At 45.9% G+C, this 18,294-nt stretch overlaps 1 protein-coding gene across 2 annotated transcripts in view; it reads right to left on the bottom strand.

Moving 5' to 3' along the window:
* Positions 1-826: 826 nt before the first annotated feature.
* The window catches only part of LOC137346936 (C-reactive protein-like), a 34,213-nt gene continuing 16,745 nt past the window's right edge, over positions 827-18,294 (bottom strand). Inside the window, exons 1-3 of one of the 2 annotated variants that reach the window (XM_068010891.1) lie at positions 8,210-8,262; positions 8,009-8,084; positions 827-2,353 (exon numbers count right to left, since the gene is read on the bottom strand). In XM_068010891.1, the coding sequence (XP_067866992.1) occupies positions 1,737-2,353; positions 8,009-8,072 (681 nt within the window). In that variant the 5' untranslated portion in view covers positions 8,073-8,084; positions 8,210-8,262 and the 3' untranslated portion in view covers positions 827-1,736. Of the gene's footprint in view, positions 2,354-8,008; positions 8,085-8,209; positions 8,263-18,294 lie in introns of those variants that run through there. The other variant, XM_068010892.1, reaches the window with a different exon arrangement.

The raw sequence follows: 18,294 nt of genomic DNA, 5'->3' as shown, positions 1-18,294 counted from the left end.
GTCACTTAAGCTCATAAACCTAGGCTGACATTCCTGTTCGTACTGACAGAGTGCTGCACTGTCGGACCTGCCGTCTCATAGTTGTTTCATTAAACTGGGAACACGTCTGCTCTTTCGATGGACGGAAAAATTCCCATGGTATTAATTCAGAGAACAGCAGGAGAATTCTTTCCTGTGTCCTGGCCAATATGTATCCCTCAACTAACATCACGAGAACAGATTATCTAGTCATTATTACATTGCTGTTTGTGGGAGCTTGCTGTGCACATACAGGCTGCCATTTTTCCTACATTACAACAGTGACTCCAATTCAGAAGCACTTTGAGTGTGAAGGACTTTGGGACAAACTGAGATTGTAAAAGGCGCTATATAAAAGCAAGCTCTTTCTTTTTCATTCCCCTACTACAAGGAATATTCTACAGATTGATTATTGAGCTAAAGAACCCTGTCGAGACTCAGGTCCTTCTCATGGCCGCCAGCTGTCCCCCAGTGTGTGTGTCTAAACAGATAGTGATAGCAAGTTTTGTAACTATGAGGCGCATCACTGCTGGACTCATCCTTGCCCGGATTCAGCACACATAGCCCATCACTGAAAAGTGTATCAGTGGCAGAAATCCTGGTTGATTGCTGTAATGGACCCACCACCATTGTATCGGAATCATCTGACAACCCAGACCAGGGATGTCCTGTCCTGCTCCGTGTGTGAATCACTGAGCCTCACTGGGCAGTGCAGTTATTTAATTTGATGTTGGAGAGCTGGATTGTACTGAGTTTTAATTGATTAGATATAGACACACACACAGAGTAATTTAAACACACAGTAACATTTCCTTTTTAAATGCAAATTTATTACTATGATGAAGCAGCAACATTAGCATTTGATTACAATTTCTTTCCAGGCAGATCACAATGTTTGAACGTTACAAATCATGGTGCAATATAAGAAATGAGAAAGACAGAGAGAGAGAGAGAGAGAGAGAGTGAGACAGAGAGCGAGACAGAGAGCAAACAGTAATAATCCCAAATCAGCAGAGTCACAACCCACAACAGAATCAGCTTCTACTAAAGGGACTTTCTTACAATCTGACTGCCCCTCAACACCACACACATGTACATTTGACTATTTTATTTTCTGTCTGTGTGTGTAACAGATTAGAAGGCAGCAAACATCCTCTGTCACCGTTATATGCTGGTGCACCTTGTAACTTGGGATACAGAACTAATTCAGCTGGGATTTTAAAATGGGCACCAGTGGCATTAATGAAGGTGAATGTGTGGATAAAGTAGGTGGACTTGTCTATTCTGAGCAGTTTGTGAGATTCTCTGGACTTTAGTCAAGGGTCAGTATGTAGTGTAACACCCTGGGGATTTACACCAAGCCCAATCCTGTATGCATTGATCTAATTCCCCAGCTCTCCTTCTCCATCTGTCTCTCAGCATATTGATGGAGAATGGCAGTGATTCTTTTATATTGAGTTTGAAACCATCACCCAGATACTGAGGGAGGTGAGAAACCAAAAGGATATCAAGTGAATCATCCCTGAAACAAACAAAATCAGCCCTATGACAAATTCCCCTTTATTTTAGATTAAACTCAACACTTTTGCTGCCTGGTTTGATTTAGATTACAATGTAAAGCAATAATCTAACAATGCAGTTTGGGAATTTCTCCCCTTCAGCGTTTTCCTTCTAATCCTTTAGCCTGTTGTTCACAAAACTGTTCCATTCACAGAATTTTAAACTGTGCAGTCCTGGTTGTCTTCAATCTTCACCTCTCCTATTTTTCCGTACTGTATTGATTCCCAGTTGATGATGTTCCCCCCAAGACCGTGACAACTCTCACTTACAACCTTGATCTCACTGGCAGTTAACACATGGTCCCACAGATTAACATTTGTTATCTCGCCAACAAAACTCTGATCAATGTCAAACGATCCCCCGACTGAGTCCTGCTCCTGACCCAGGATAAATGTACCGTGACCACGCACCACCCGACTCTTATTGCTAACTTTCCTTACACTTCGCTCCCCATTCACCCAGAATGTCACCAACCCCAGCCGAGACTCCCAGGTCACACAGATGTGTCTCAGCAGCCCATTCATTTCCGGGAGGGAAAAGGAAACTATTGTTCTGCTGAGATACAGGGAAAATTCTCCATTTTTTCCTTTCCAGATCATTAATTCGTTGGCGTTATGTGAGGTCGCATAGGAGAATAAACCATAAGAGCGGGTCTCTTCAGAAGCTGCCGTCATGCAAAGCGTAAAGGCCAACAAATCGGGACAACGGATCGGGTACAGTTTGACAGAACTCGTCTTGGTTTTGGTTGGAAATGTCAGTGACTTCCCTGCAAGGCCTGTAAAATATCAAGAGTTTAGATGTTGTTAAGCGATTGTTTAAAATGTTAACAGTAATGAGCAACACACTGGAAAATAGGGATAGAAAGGAGATTTATCATTAAGAATGAAGGAAAGGGCAACTTACATTTATATAGCACCTTTCGCAACTTCAGGACATCCCAAAAGACTTTACAGCCAAGCAAGTATTTCTGAAGTTTGGACATTATTGTAATTTAGGAAACGTGGCAGCCAATTTGTGCACAGTCCACAAACAGCGATGTAATAATGACCAGTTAATCTTCTTGACTGAAGTTGGTTGCTGGATAAATATTGACCAGGACACAGGAGAATCTCCTGCTCTTCTGTGAAATAGTGCCAAGGGATCTTTTAATCCATCTGAAAAGGCAGACGGGGCCTTGCTTTAACATCATACCTGAAGGACAGCACTTTCAAAGTGCAGGGTCCCTCAGTACCACACTAAAATGTCAGCCTGAAATTTGTGCTAAAGTCTCAGCTGACAGAAAGGACAAAACTGGCCTAAAACATGCCTGTAAACTAATGCAGTTCTAGTCCACCAGGTCAGACTGTTTGTTACGGAAACATTTTCTGCCTAGGACACTACTCTGAGGAACTCCTGCAGTGGTGCCTGGGACTGAGATGATTGACCTCCAACAATCACAACCATCTTCCTTTGTGCTCAGTACGACTCCAACCAGCAGAGAGTTTTCCCCCTGATTCCCATTGACTCCAGTTTTGCGAGGGCTGCTTGATTTGATGCCACACTAGGTCAAATGCTGCTTTGATGTCAACAGCAGTCACTCACCTCACCTCTGGAGTTCAGCTCTTTTGTCCATGCTTGGACCAAAGCTGCAACAAGGTCAGGAGCTGAGTGGGTCCTGACGGAACCCAAACTGAGCATCAGTGAGCAGGTTATTGCTGAGCAAGTGCCACTGGATAGCACTGTCAAGGACCCCTTCCATCACATTGCTGATGATCGGAAATATACTGATCGGCTGGTAGTTGGCCGGGTTGGATTTTTCCTGCATTTTGTGCAGCGGACATACCTGGGCAATTTTCCACATTGCCAGTTTGATGCCAGTGTTGTAGTTGTACTGGAACAGTTAGGCTAGGGGAACGGCAAGTTCTGGAGCACAGGCCTTCAGTACTGTTTTCAGAATGTTGTCAGGGCCCATAGCCTTTGTAGTATCCAGTGCCTTCAGTCATTTCTTGATATCACGTGGCGTTAATCAGAATGGCTGAAGACTGGCATCTATGATGCCGGGCACATCAGGAGGAGGCCAAAATGATTCATCCTCTCGGCACTTCTGGCTGAAGATGGTCACAAATGCTTCAGCCATGTATTTTGCACTGATGTACTGGGCTCCCCCATCATTGGGGAAGGGGATGTTTGTGGAGCCTCCTCCTCCGCCTATCAGTTGCTTAATTGTCCTCCACCATTCACGACTGGATGTGGCAGGACTGCAGAGCTTATATCTGATCCGTCGGTTGTGTGTTCGCTTATCTCTGTCTATTGCATGCTGCATCCACTGTTGTAGCTTCACCAGGCTAACAACTCATTTTTAGGTATGCCAGGTGCTGCTTCTGGCATGCCCTCCTACACTCTTTATTGAACCAGGGATGGTTCCCCAGCTTGATGGTAGTGGTAGAGTGGGGAATTTGCTGGGCCATGAGGTTACAGATTGTGGTTGAACACACTTCTGCTGTTGATGACCCACAGTGCCTCATGGATTCCCAAATTTTAGTTGCTAGATCAGTTTGAAATCTATCCCATTTAGCAAGGTGGTAGTGCCACACAACACAATGGCAGGTCCTTCAATGTGAAGACAGGACTTTGGCTCCACAAGGACTGTGCGGTGGTCACTCCTACCAATAGTCCATGGATAGAAGCATCTGCAACAGGTAGGTTGGTGAGGACGAGATCAAGTAGGTTTGTTCCTCTTGTTGGTTCCCTCACCACCTGCTGCAAACCCAGTCTAGCAGCTTTGTCCTTTAGGACCCTGCCAGCTCAGTCAGTAGTGATGCTACCGAGCCCTCTTGGTGATGGACGTTGAAGTCCCCCAGCTAGAGTACATTCTGCACCCTTGCCACCTTCAGTGCTTCCTCCAGGTGGTGTTCAACATGGAGGAGTACTGTTTCATCAGCCAAAGGGGGTGCGGTAGGTGGTAATCGGCAGGAGGTTTCCTTGCCCATGTGTGACCTGATAGCATGAGACGTCAAGGGGACCGCCCGACTGTATACCACTGTGCCGCCACCTCTGCTGTGTCTGTCCTGCTGGTGGGCCAGGACATACCCAGGGATAGTGATGGTAGTGTCTGGGACATTTTCTGCAAGTTATGTTTCTGTGAGTATGACTATGTCAGGCTGTTGCTTAACTAGTCTGTGGGACAGCTGTCCCAGTTTTGGCACGCACACCCAGATGTTGGTAAGGACGACTATACAGGGTCGACAGGGCTAGGTTTTCCATTGTTGTTTCCAGTGCCTAGGTTGATGCCGGGTGGTCCATCCAGTTTCATTCCTTTTATTAGACTTTGTATCGGTTTGATACAACTTAATGGCTTGCTAGGCCATTTCAGAGGGCATTTCAGAGTCAACTAGGGTCTGGAGTGACATGTAGGCCAGAACAGGTAAGGACGGCAGATTTCCTTCCTTGGAGGACATTAATGAACCAGATGAGTTTTTACGACAATCGACAATGTTTTCATGGTCACAATAGATTAGCTTTTAATTCCAGATTTATTAATTGAATTCAAATTCCACCATCTGTTGTAGAGTATTAGCCTGGGGGCTCTGGGTTACTAGTCTAGTGACATTATCACTGCACCACTGCCTCCCCATCATTGGGAATCAGAGGGGAGACTCTCCACTGGTTGGAATCATACCTAACACAAGGGAAGATGGTTGTGGTTGTTGGAGACCAAACCTTAAAGCCCCAGGACATCACTGCAGGAGCTCCTTAGGGTAATGCCCTAGGCCCAACCATCTTCAGCTGCCTCATCAATGACCATCCCTTCATCATAAGGTCAGAAGTGGGGACGGTCGCTGATGATTGCACAATGTTTAACACCATTCGTGACTCCTCAAATACTGAAGCTGCCCATTTCCATATGAAGCAAGACCTGGACAACATTAGTGGTAAGTAACATTCACGCCACACATGTGCCAGGCAATGACTATCTCAAACAGGAGAAAATCTAACCATCTCCCCTTGCTGTTCAATAGCATCACCATCGCTGAATCCCCCACTATCAACATTCTGGGGGTTTTTGTTGACCAGAAACTGAACTGGACCAGCCACATAAATACCATGGCTACAAGAGCAGGTCAGAGGCTGGGAATTCTGTAGCGAGTAACCCACCTCCTGTCCACCACCTACAAGGCACAAGTCAGGAGTGTGATGGAATACTCTCCACTTGCCTGGATGGGTGCAGCTCCAACAACACTCAAGAAGCTCAACACCATCCAGGACAAAACAGCCCGCTTGATTGGCACCCCATCCACCGTCTTCAACATTCACTCCTTTCACCACCAATGCACAGTGGCAGCAGTGTGTACCATTTACAAGATGCACTGCAGCAACGCACCAAGGCTGCTTAAAGAGCACCTTCCAAACCCGTGACCTCTACCGCCTAGAAGGACAAGGGCAGCAGATGCATGGGAATGCCACCACCTGCAAGTTGCCCCTCCAAGCCACACACCATCCTGACTTAGAACTATATCACTGCTTCACTGTCACTGGGTCAAAATCCTGGAACTCCCTTCTAAGCAGCAATGTGGGTGTATCTACACCACAAGGACTGCTGCAGTTCAGGAAAGCAGCTCACCACCACCTGCTCAAGGGCACTTAAGAATGGGCAATAAATGCTGGCCTAGCCAGCGACGTTCACATCCCATGAACGAATAAAAAAAAATTGCTAGGGCTCCTTGATGCTACACTCAGTCAAAAGCTGCCTTGATTTCAAGGGCAGTCACTCTCACCTCATCTTTTTAATTCAGCTCTTTTGTCCATGATTGGTCTGGAGTTGTGTGGCCTGAATGGCTTGCTTTCCCATCTCAGAGGACAGTTAAGAATCAACCAAATTGTTATGGGTCTGGGGTTGCATCCAGGCCAGACTGGGTAAGCATAGCAAATTTCTTCCCGAAAGGGCATTAGTGAATCAGATGGGCTTTTAATAACAATCCAATAGTTACACAGTCATCATTATTGACACCTGCTTTTTATTCCAGATTTAATTAACTAAATGCAAATCCCCAGCTGGCATGGTGAGATTTGAACTCATTGATCCACATCATTCGTACAGGCCTCTGGATTACTAGTCCAGTAACTTGACCACTATACTCCTGTTCCTGACCACCACTGAGAGAGAAACCTCAACAAGCTGGTGACTCAGGAACAGCCCTGTTGTGGAAAAATGAGTTACAGTCTGAGTGGTCAGTCTGCACAAGACTTACACTAGAGCAGTACAAGGCAAGTACTCAAATGTTCAAAGGTGAAATCCAACTCCTTGAAAGTACAGCATTGGTTATATATTTACAGTGCAGGAAGGGAACAAGGAAACACCAACTTTGGATTTCTGTTCAACTTTTACAACAGCTGTATTCTCATTAGTTGTTATATATTTTTTAGAGTTGAAAAATAAATAGGAAAAAGTGACTATTAGACTTTCAATGAAGCTGTTACCCACCAAAGACAAAGTCACTCTCACCTCCCTTTGACAAGTTCCTTCTTTGTTAATCCATACTTGTCCAATTAGTTGTTAATTTTCTTCAGGATTATTGTTTCTACAAGTTTCCCCAACACTGAGGTTAAACTGACTGGCCTGCAGTTGCAGGGTTTATCGCTCTCCCCTGGCTTTGAACAAGGATACAACATTTGCAATCCTTCAGTCCTCTTGCACCACCCCTACATCAAAAGTGGATTGGAAGATTGTGACCAGTGCTTCTGAAATTTCCACCTTTACTTTCTTAAGCAAACAAGGATGCCTCATCAAGACTGGATGACTTATCCACTTTAAAAGCATGCTGCTAGCCTTTCTAGTCCCTCCCCTTTATGTATCTGTTTTTATCTCATTCAGTATCACAGCAACCTCCTTATTCATCATAGTTGAGGTAGAGTCCTGTTTCTCAGTGAAAACTGATGCAAAGTATTTCAAATATGAGAATAAACAGTGAAGATATTCAACTGTAGAGAGGAAGCAATACAGTTGTTGGTCTTCATTTATTAATACTTTGATATTTGCTCAGAAATGACTGAACATTGGTCAGGATCAGGAGCAGACTTGCCCACTTCTTACCCCAGATACTGAGCCTAATTTTAACACCACAACCCCATCTACTCTTTCCTGCTCCTTGTAGTTTAATCTGATCATTACATTTCTGTTTGCTGCGAACAAATTGGCTGCCCCATTTCCTACATTACAACAGTCACTACACTTCAAAAGAACTTCACTGGAGTTAAAGTGCTTTGGGATGTCCTATGGCCATGAAAGGTGCTATAGAAATGCAAAACTGCCTTTCTCTTTTTACCACACCAGGTGAGATTGGCTGAATCCACACAGGCCAAGAATGGAACCTGGGCTCAGTATCACAGCCCTAAAACATATTTTGAATGCTGTTTGCACCTGCAACCTGTGTATTTCAGTACTATTACATACCCTTATTGGCAGATACTGGCAAGTAAATGCACACCACAAGCACAAAGGGAATAAAGGTTTTCATCCTGTGACCAACCTGTAAAACAAATAATCAATAAGTAATTTCATTTTATTTGGCATCATGTACATCCATTTAAAATTAGAACTATTGCCCAGTTTCAGGTGTATTAGCAACACACAAATAGCTCCCTTGGTACTCACGAAAATACTTCACCAAACAAGTCTTGTCCAGAAGTGAATCCAATAACCTAGGTGCACAACCTGCTATAATTTATACTCTGCTGAGCTCAGTGACAGCCTATCAGATTGAAGTAAATAAGGAGGCGGTGCTAACACTGGCGTTCATCCAAACACTCAGACAGCTCACACTGGCATGACTTCCTGACATCACCAATTTTTAGAATTATCACAAAATAATTAGTATGAGGGTGTCCATTCAGCCCATCCTAGTTCATCCGTCCAGAAAGATAGATGATGAATTTCACCCTTCCCTACCTGATTTTTCCTTAATTGATTGGAGCTATTTCCCATCCCCTACTTTATCTGGGAGGCCATTCCACGTATCGAACCCTCCCAATCTCAGTCCGAAATTTCCTGTCACTAGTTTGACAACAGCTTTGCACCAACATAATTCTCAGACGTTCAGAACTCCAGGTGGCAGTTGTGGGGAAAAGCACTCATTTAGACTTGAAAGGCTGGATTGTGTGCAAGAACATTCGACTTTTAAACTGGGCATTTCATTGGTGTTAGCCTGTTACACTTCATTCCAAGTTAATGGGAAGAATGGTAATAATTCCACAATAAAATACAGGCTCAGAAAGAAAGAACTTGTGTTTTTATAGCACCTTTCATGAACTCAGGACATCCCAAATGTGTTCACAGCCAACAAAGTATTTCTGTAATGTGGGGAAACTCGGCAGCCAATTTGCGCACAGCAAAGTACCAGAAACAGCAACGAGATAATGACCAGATAATCTGTTATAGTGATGTTGGTTGAGGGATAAAGTTTCCCCATCTAGCATCTTGGGAATGGGTCACTCTGGAGCAGAGTACAGTCCACAGAACGGGACACTCCCCGCTACAGGGCAGGCTGCACGGCGGGACACTCCCCGCTACAGGGCAGGCTGCACGGCGGGACACTCCCCGCTACAGGGCAGGCTGCACGGCGGGACACTCCCCGCTACAGGGCAGGCTGCACGGCGGGACACTCCCCGCTACAGGGCAGGCTGCACGGCGGGACACTCCCCGCTACAGGGCAGGCTGCACGGCGGGACACTCCCCGCTACAGGGCAGGCTGCACGGCGGGACACTCCCCGCTACAGGGCAGGCTGCACGGCGGGACACTCCCCGCTACAGGGCAGGCTGCACGGCGGGACACTCCCCGCTACAGGGCAGGCTGCACGGCGGGACACTCCCCGCTACAGGGCAGGCTGCACGGCGGGACACTCCCCGCTACAGGGCAAGCTGCACGGCGGGACACTCCCCGCTACAGGGCAAGCTGCACGGCGGGACACTCCCCGCTACAGGGCAAGCTGCACGGCGGGACACTGTCCAGTACAGGGCAAGCTCCAGTTGTTTATACTCTCCTGTACATTGAACAGTCTCTTGTACGGGACCGTCTCAATTACAGGACATTCTCTAGTATGGGTCACTCACCGGTACAGGACACTACGCGGGACAGGACACTCTCAAGTGCAGACGACTCACCAGTAAAGGATAATTTCGAGTACCTGACATCTCAACTAGAGGGCACTATACACTAAGGGACTCACTCCAGTTGAGCTAATCTCTCCAGTACGCGACATTGTACAGTACAGGACACTCTCCAAGACAGGAAACCTTCCAGCCCAGGACAATCTCCAGTATGGCACACTCTCCCTTGCTGTTCACTCTGCAGTTCAGTATACTCTACCACAGGATACACTCCAGTACGAGACACTCTCCAGTACAAAAGACTCTACATTACAGGACAGTCACTAGTAGAGGACATTCTTCTGTATCAGACACTCTCCAGAATGGGATATTGTCCAGTACAGGTCCTCTCTAGTACAGGACACTCTCCATTACGGGACATTCCCCTGTCCCAGTCACTCTTCAGTATGGGACACTCTCCGTTACAGGGCAATCTCCACTGTGGAACACTTTCCAAATAGAACAATCCCCACTGTGGGACACTCTCCGGTACAGGGCAATCTCTAGCGTGGGACACTCTCCGGTACAGGACACTATCGAGTTGAGTAATCTCGCCAGAATGGATCATTCTGCACTCTGGGACTCGCTCCAGTACAGGACACCCGCACATAGAGGACACTCTCCAGTACACAACACTTTACAATTTGGACATTCTGGAGTGCAGGATATCTCCAATATGAGGTACTCTCCTGTTCTGGACGCTCTCCAGTAGTATATACTCTCCTGTATGCTGGACAGTCTCTCATACAGGTCTGTCTCAATTACACAACACTCTCCAGTATGGGGCCCTCACCGGTACAGGACACTATGCAGTCCAGGACCTCTCAAGTGCAGGACACTCACCAGTAAAGGATAATCTCTAGTATGAGACATGCTCAACTACAGGGCACTATAAACTAAGGGAGACACTCCATTAGAGCTAATCTCTCCAGTACGTGACACTGTACAGTACAGGACACTCTCAAATACAGGAAACCTTCCAGTTCTGGACAATCTCCAATATGGCACACTCTCCATTGCAGTTCACGCTCCAGTTCGGCATACTCTACCACAGGAGACACTCCAGTACGAGACACGCTCCAGTACAGGAGACTCTCCAGTACAGGACAGGATAATCTCCAGTATGGGACACTCTCCAGTGTAGGATCTTGTGCAGTATGGGACACCCTCCAGTGCAGGTCACTCTCCAGTATGCCACATTCTGCTGTCCAGTATGGGACATTCTCCAAGATGGAACATTAGTGAACAGTGTCCCATACTGCACACAGAGCACTCTCCAGTAAGGGACATGCTGCACTCGGGTCAATCTGCAGGAGAGGACTTTGGGACTCACAGGTGATCAGTAATCAGTAATTCACCAACAAATGCCAGCGATGCCCACATCCCATGAAGCAAAAACAAAATTGTCTGAATGTTGCCAGAGAGGAAATAGAAAAATGAGGTGAGTTGATTTGTTGCTCCTTCTCGGAAATGAGTTGATGAGCTGCTGTCACTTGGTCTTTGATCCGATAAGTGCTGGTGATGTTTGTTGAGGGTTGAATGTTGGCTAGGAGACTGGGAGAACTTGCTTTTCTTTGAATAGTGACAAGTATTAAAACCATCTGAATAGGCAAATGAGGCTCTGACAGATGACAGATTGATAAAGGCAGTGAAGGAAAATAATGTATGTGTGGAATTTGGCCATTAGCTGAAAACAAACAATCAATATTGAAGCTGTTATTAAAAGAAAGAATTCTAACCTGGTAACCACTTGGACATTTTGATGACAGACTAACCCTGTGTTGAGCACTGGAGAAGGCATGTTAGAACAGCAGTGATAGATTTTAGGCAACTGCTGAATGAGATCAGCTAACTTAACAGAGTGGAGATTAAACCGAGTTTGCTAAACAGTGAGATTAGCTATCTCTCCGAGACAGGACAATCTCCACTGTGGGAAACTCTCCGATACAGGACAATCTCCACTGTGGGACACGCTCCGATGCAGGACAATCTCCAGTCCGTGACGCTCTCCAGTCCGTGACGCTCTCCAGTCCAGAACACTGTCCTGTGCTAAACATTCTCCAATATGGGTGAGGTGAGAGTGACTGCCCTTCACAGCAAGGCAGCATTTGACTGTGTATGGCATCAAAGTGCACGAGTTTAGATTAGATTAGATTAGAGATACAGCACTGAAACAGGCCCTTCGGCCCACCGAGTCTGTGCCGACCATCAGCCACCCATTTATACTAATCCTACACTAATCCCATATTCCTACCAAACATCCCCACCTGTCCCTATATTTCCCTACCACCTACCTATACTAGTTACAATTTATAATGGCCAATTTACCTACCAACCTGCAAGTCTTTTGGCTTGTGGGAGGAAACCAGAGCACCCGGAGAAAACCCACGCAGACACAGGGAGAACTTGCAAACTCCACACAGGCAGTACCCAGAATTGAACCCAGGTCCCTGGAGCTGTGAGGCTGCAGTGCTAACCACTGCGCCACTGTTGTGTTGGAGAAAATCCAGATTGTGCCCAATTGTTGAACAAATTCTCCGGACTCAGACGTTGAGAATCAAACACTTTATTGCATGATATCATGGGGGATCACACCTTACCTAAAGGCGGTCCAGTGCTACTCCAAAGAGCTACAGATCGCCGTGGATTTATAGTATAACAGAGGCAGAGCTAACAATTTCACAATTAGATAAACGCCCACAAGATGATCACAAGACCACCTACTCAACTGTGCACCATGCAGAGTCCGAGGTCAGCAAAACATCAGTTTCAACAATAACAAACTAGTTCCTTAATTCAATGCCCACTCCAGACACCATATCTGACCGTAACGTCAGATTGTGGTTAGCTGCTCTGTCTACATTTTATGACCGTTGGTTAGATTAGCTACAAGCTGTGTCCTGTTTTTCTGTTCCTACAAAGTCAAGTAACAACTAGCAAGCACAGCAAAACTTCAACGAGCAAAACTCAAGTGCATGGAAATCAGTAGGAAAACACTCCACTGGGTGGAATCATACCTGGTGCAAAGGAAGATGGTTGTGGTTGATGAGGTTAAATTATCTCAGTCCCAGGACAGCACTGCAGGAGCTTCTCATGGTAGTGTCCAAGATCCAACCATCTTCAGCTGACCTTCCCTCCATAAGATCAAAATTGGGGAGGTTTGCTGTTGATTTTTGCACAATGTTCAGCACCATTCCCAACTCCACAAATACTGAAGCAGTCCATGTCCAGATGCAGCAAGACCTGGACGAATCCAGGCTTGGGCTGATCAGTGGCAAGTAACATATGCGCCACACAAATGCCAGGCAATGACCATCTCAAACAAGAGAGAATCTAACCACCTCCCCTAATGTACAAAGGCATTACCTTCGCTGAATCCTCCACTGTCAACATCCTGGGGGTTAGCATTGACTAGAAACTGAATTGGACCTGCCATATAAATGCTGTGGCTACAAGAGCAGGTCAGAGGCTCGGAATCCTTAGGTGAGTAACTCACCTCCTGACTCCCCAAAGCCTGTCCATCAGATACAAGGTACAAGTCAGGAGTGTGATAGAATTTCCGAAGAAGGGTCACTGACCCGAAACGTTAACTCTGCTTCTCTTTCCACAGATGCTGCCAGACCTGCTGAGTGGTTCCAGCATTTCTTGTTTTTATTTCAGATTTCCAGCATCTGCAGTATTTTGCTTTTATTTTAGTGTGATAGAATACTCTCAACTTACCTGGATGGGTGCAACTCGATCAACACTCAAGAAGCTCAACACCATCCAGGACAAAGTAGCCTGTTTGATTGGCACCCCATCCACCACCTTCAACATTCAATCCCTCTACCACCGACGCACAGTGCCATTAGTGTTTACCATCTACAAGATGCATTGTAGCAACTCACCAAGGCTCCTTAGACAGCATCTTCCAAACCCATGACCTGTACCACCTAGAAGGAATTGGGCAGCAGATGCATGGGAACACCATCACCTGCAAGTTCCCCTCCAAGCCACACACCATCCTGACTCGGAACTATATCACCATTGCTTTACTGTCACTGGGTCAAAATCTTGGAACTCCCTTCCTAACAGCACTGTGGGTATACCTACCCCACATGGACTGTAGTGGTTCAAGAAGGCAGCTTATCACCACCATCTCAAGGGCAATTAGGGATGGGCAATAAATGCTGGCCTGGCCACAGAACCCGCCCCCGCACCAATACAGGACCTCTCCAATACATAACCCTCTGCATTACGGGGCACTTTCCAGTATGGGCCACGCTCCAGTACGGGTCATCCTCCAAAACGGGACGCTCTCCAGTACGGGATATCCTCCAAAACGGGACAATCTCCAGAATAGGACATTCTCCAGTACGGGGACAGTTTCCAGCACGGGGCACCCTCCAGCACGAGTCACCCTCCAGCACCCACTCTAGATTATCTGCCTCAGTGGTCTGCATTACCCTTTGTGTAAAACTGTCAGTTTTCTCTCTCCTAACTTCTGATAAAAGTCACTGAGACAAGAAACTTCAGAACATTAATTCTGTTTCTCTCTCCAGAGGTGCTGCCAGACCTGCAGCATATTTCCAGCATTTTCTGTGCTTTTTATTATTGTTACTTAACCAGTATGTAGCACAGCTCTCCCAATTTTGATACCAGTCCCCAGATCTTAGAGGAGCATCAATGCACAAGCAGTCTTCACCACACTGACTGCCTACTTGAGCTATGAAAACATGTGCTTGTACAGCCCTCTGCACATACAGAGTAACATCTCAGAACAGTTGACTTGCCAAGGAGCACAGACTGGAGGGGGAAAGGGTAATGAAGGGTGGAGTGGTGAGCACCCAGTAAGAGAGAAGCTTTTTAAGGAGGTTTTTGAAGGCAGGGATGGAGGGGACAAGCTGGGAGAGTGCAATTGCTAAATTCCAGTCCAGCAGCTTGAACATCTGCTGGTGGTGCAGCAGACAGAGTAGTGTCTGAGGAATAACCTGAGTAGCAGAGAGAGGAGGGGAGATAGAAAGGGTGAGAGGAATGGAGGAAGGAGGAGAATGACAGAACCATAGAATTGTTACAGCACAGAAGGAGGCCATGCTGCCCATTGTATCTATGCCGTCACTCTGCAAGTGCAAGTCAGGTCAATTCCACACTCTGTCATTTCAACATAACCCTGCAAATTTTCCCTGTTCAGATAATTATCCAATCCCCTTTTGAAAGCCACAATTGAATCTGCCTCCACCACACTCCCAGGCCATGGGAACAGTTTCTGTCTCTCTCTACTCTCTCCAGAACCCTAATGATTTTGAACAGCTCTTTTAAATCTCTTCTTAATCTCTCTTCTCAAAGGAGAACATCCTAACTTCTCCAATCTATCCATGTAACAGAAGTCCCTCATCCCTGGAACCATTCTTGTAATTTTTTTTTCCTGAACCCTCTCTAATCCCTTAACATCCTTTTGAAGTGTGGTGCCCAGAATTGGACACAATACTCCAGTTGAGGCTGAACCAGTGTTCATCATAACCCCCTTGCATTTGTACTCTGTGCCTTTATTTATAAAGTCCAGGATGCCGTAGGCCTTTTATACCACTGTCTCAACTTACAATGCCACCTTCAATGATTTGTGCACATATACCCCCAGGTTCCTGCTCCCATTGCCAGACCTGCTGAATATTTCCAGAATTTTCTGTTTCTGTTTCAGATGACCAACATCCGGAGTAATTGAATGCTGGAGCAGGCTCGATGGACCATGTGGCCCATTCTTGCTCCCATTTCTTATGTTGTATATCCTTCCACCTTTAAGGATTTGTGTATATGGGCACCAAGGATTCTTTGCTCGTCTGCACTTTCTAAGATCAAGCCATTTATAGTATACTGTCTTTCCAAATTAGTCCTCACAAATTGCTTCACTTCACACTTCTCTGCGCTGAGCTCAATCTGCCATACTTCTGCCCACTTCACCATCCTGACACTCTAACTGGCCTCATCACTATCTACTACTTGTCAAGTTTCATACCATCCATTAACTTTGTAATGCTGCTCCTTACACCCGAGTCCAGGATATTTCTAACAATGGCAAAGCGTTAGGGACCCAAAACTGACCCTTGGGGAACAGCACTGCAAACCACCTGCTGGTCTGCAAAACATCCATCCACCACCACCACACTTTGTTTGCTGTCACGGAGATAATTTTGTATCCATACCAACAATTTCCCCTTAATTCCATGGGCTCCCATCTTCTTAGTAAGCTTCCAGGGTGGCACTTTGACAAATACCTTATAAATATCCTTTTTTTATTTGTTCATGGGATGTTGCCATTGCTGGCAAGGCCAGCATTTTTTGCCCATCCTGAATTGTCCTTCAGAAGGTGGATGGGCTTTCAGCAGTCAGGAGGTGAGTTACTCGCTGCAGAATTCCCAGACTCTGACCTGCTCTTGTAGCCACAGTACATATGTGGCTGGTCCAGTTAAGTTTCTTGGTGATCCCCAGGATATAGATGGTGGGATATTCAGCGATGGTAATACCATTGAAAGTCAAGGGGAGATGGTTAGATTTTCTCTTGTTGGAAATGGTCATTGCCTGGCACTTGTGTAACATGAATGTTACTTGCCACTTATCAACCCAAGCCTGAATATTGTCCAGGTCTTGCTGCATGCTTGCATGGACTGCTTCAGTATCTGAGGAGTTGTGAATGGAACTTGTCAAGAAAACAGCGCTATGCCAAATGAGGATTTTTAATTCATTGGTTGGAAACTGACATTAAACTTTTAAAAAGGAAAGCTGGGATCCGACAGTTAACTTTTCAAAAAGCTGGCAGCAAAGATAGCTACCACAATGTGAATTGAAATACCTCATTCCCAGACATCGAATTGGAGACACATGTTTAACAAGAATCCCATCCAGGACAATGCTTTAGCTAACTGAGTTGATTATCCAATATCACCCTCTTTAGTGAGTCATTCAAAGCCATCTTTGGACAGAGTGGATCGTCAGAAGCTTTTTCCCCAGGGTGGAAGAGTCAGTTACTAGAGGACATGGGTTTAAGGTGCAAGGGGCAAAGTATTGAGGGGATGTGAGAGGCAAGTTCTTTACACAGAGGGTGGTGAGTGCCTGGAACTTGCTGCCAGGGGAGGTGGTGGAAGCAGGTACGATAGCGACATTTAAGATGCATCTTGACAAATACATGAATAGGATGGGAATAGAGGGATACAGACCCCGGAAGTGCAGAAGGTTTTAGTTTAGACAGGCATCAAGATCGGCACAGGCTTGGAGGGCCGAATGGCCTGTTCCTGGGCTGTACTGTTCTTTGTTCATCTTGAAACATTCACGAGTGGAAACGTACCCCCTGGGGGGAAACACTGACAATACCACCTGAGAGAGAATTGGGTTTTACTTCGGACCTCATTGAAAACAAAAGGGATTGAGAGAACCATGTAGCAGTCTCAGCAGGCTCTGCAAAACTTAAAGTTTTGTTACATACAGCAGACAAGTTTCGAGTGCAAACCAGGTAGAACCCCAATGGGGCTGTGTGTCTCACTCTCTCTCTTTCTCCAGAGATACCGCAAGTTTTTGAAAACTGCCTGGGACTGCAGGACATCCTAGTTTACTATTGCAACAGACAGAGACCCCGGGGAAGAAAGCCACTTACATCACTGCCTCCAAGAAAAACCTAAACCAGCCAGAGACTTCAGAACCACAACTACAGCCTGAAGAAAACTGATTTACAAGACACCACAGACTGTATATTATCTTTTCTTGTTCTGGATTCTAATCCAAACCAAACTATCCCTCATCATTCTGTAATCTATTTGTGCGTGCGTGATTCTCATGTGTGTGTATGTGTGAAAGTGCAGCATAATTTATTGTTTATTTAGATCAGGTTCAGATTTTTAAGTACAATAAACTCACCTCTTGTTTAAACTCAAGAAATCCTGCACGACTGGTTCTTTTATGATCACAATAAAGGTAAAAGGTTAAGCACTCACTGAAGTGGTAATCACATCCACTGTTTAAAAAGGAATAAACCCTGTTTCGGTCAAAGGGGAAGGACATGACCCCAACCCACCAGATCGTAGTAAACTGGAAACTGTGAAATTGTCAGCCAACATCCACACTCTGACCTTATGATGCAGAGAAGGTTATTGATGAAGCAGCTGAAGATGGTTGGGCCGAGGACAGTGCCCCGAGGAACTCCTGCAACGATATCCTGGGACTGAGATGATTGGCCTCCAACAACCACAATCATTTTCCTTTGTGCTAGGTGTGAATCCAGCCCAGTGGAGTTTCTCCCTGATTCCCATTGACTTCAATATTATCAGGGCTCCTTGATGCCACACTTGGTCAAATGCTGCTATGATCTCAAGGGCAGTCACTCTCACCTCACTTTTGGAATTCAACACTTTTGTCCATTTTTGCAGCAAGGCTGTAATGAGGTCTGTAGCTGAGTGGCCCTGGCAAAACCCAAACTGAGTATCTGAGCGGCTTATTGCTGAGTGAGTGCCACTTGATAGCACTCTCGATGATACTTTCCATCATATGCTGATGATTGAGAGTAAACCGATGGGCTGGTAATTGGCCAGATTGGAATTGTCCTGTTTTTTGTGGACAGGGCAATTTTC

Source organism: Heterodontus francisci, chromosome 31 (assembly GCF_036365525.1).
Source record: "Heterodontus francisci isolate sHetFra1 chromosome 31, sHetFra1.hap1, whole genome shotgun sequence".
Lineage (NCBI taxonomy): Eukaryota > Metazoa > Chordata > Chondrichthyes > Heterodontiformes > Heterodontidae > Heterodontus > Heterodontus francisci.
This window is presented reverse-complemented; position numbering and strand designations above follow the sequence as displayed.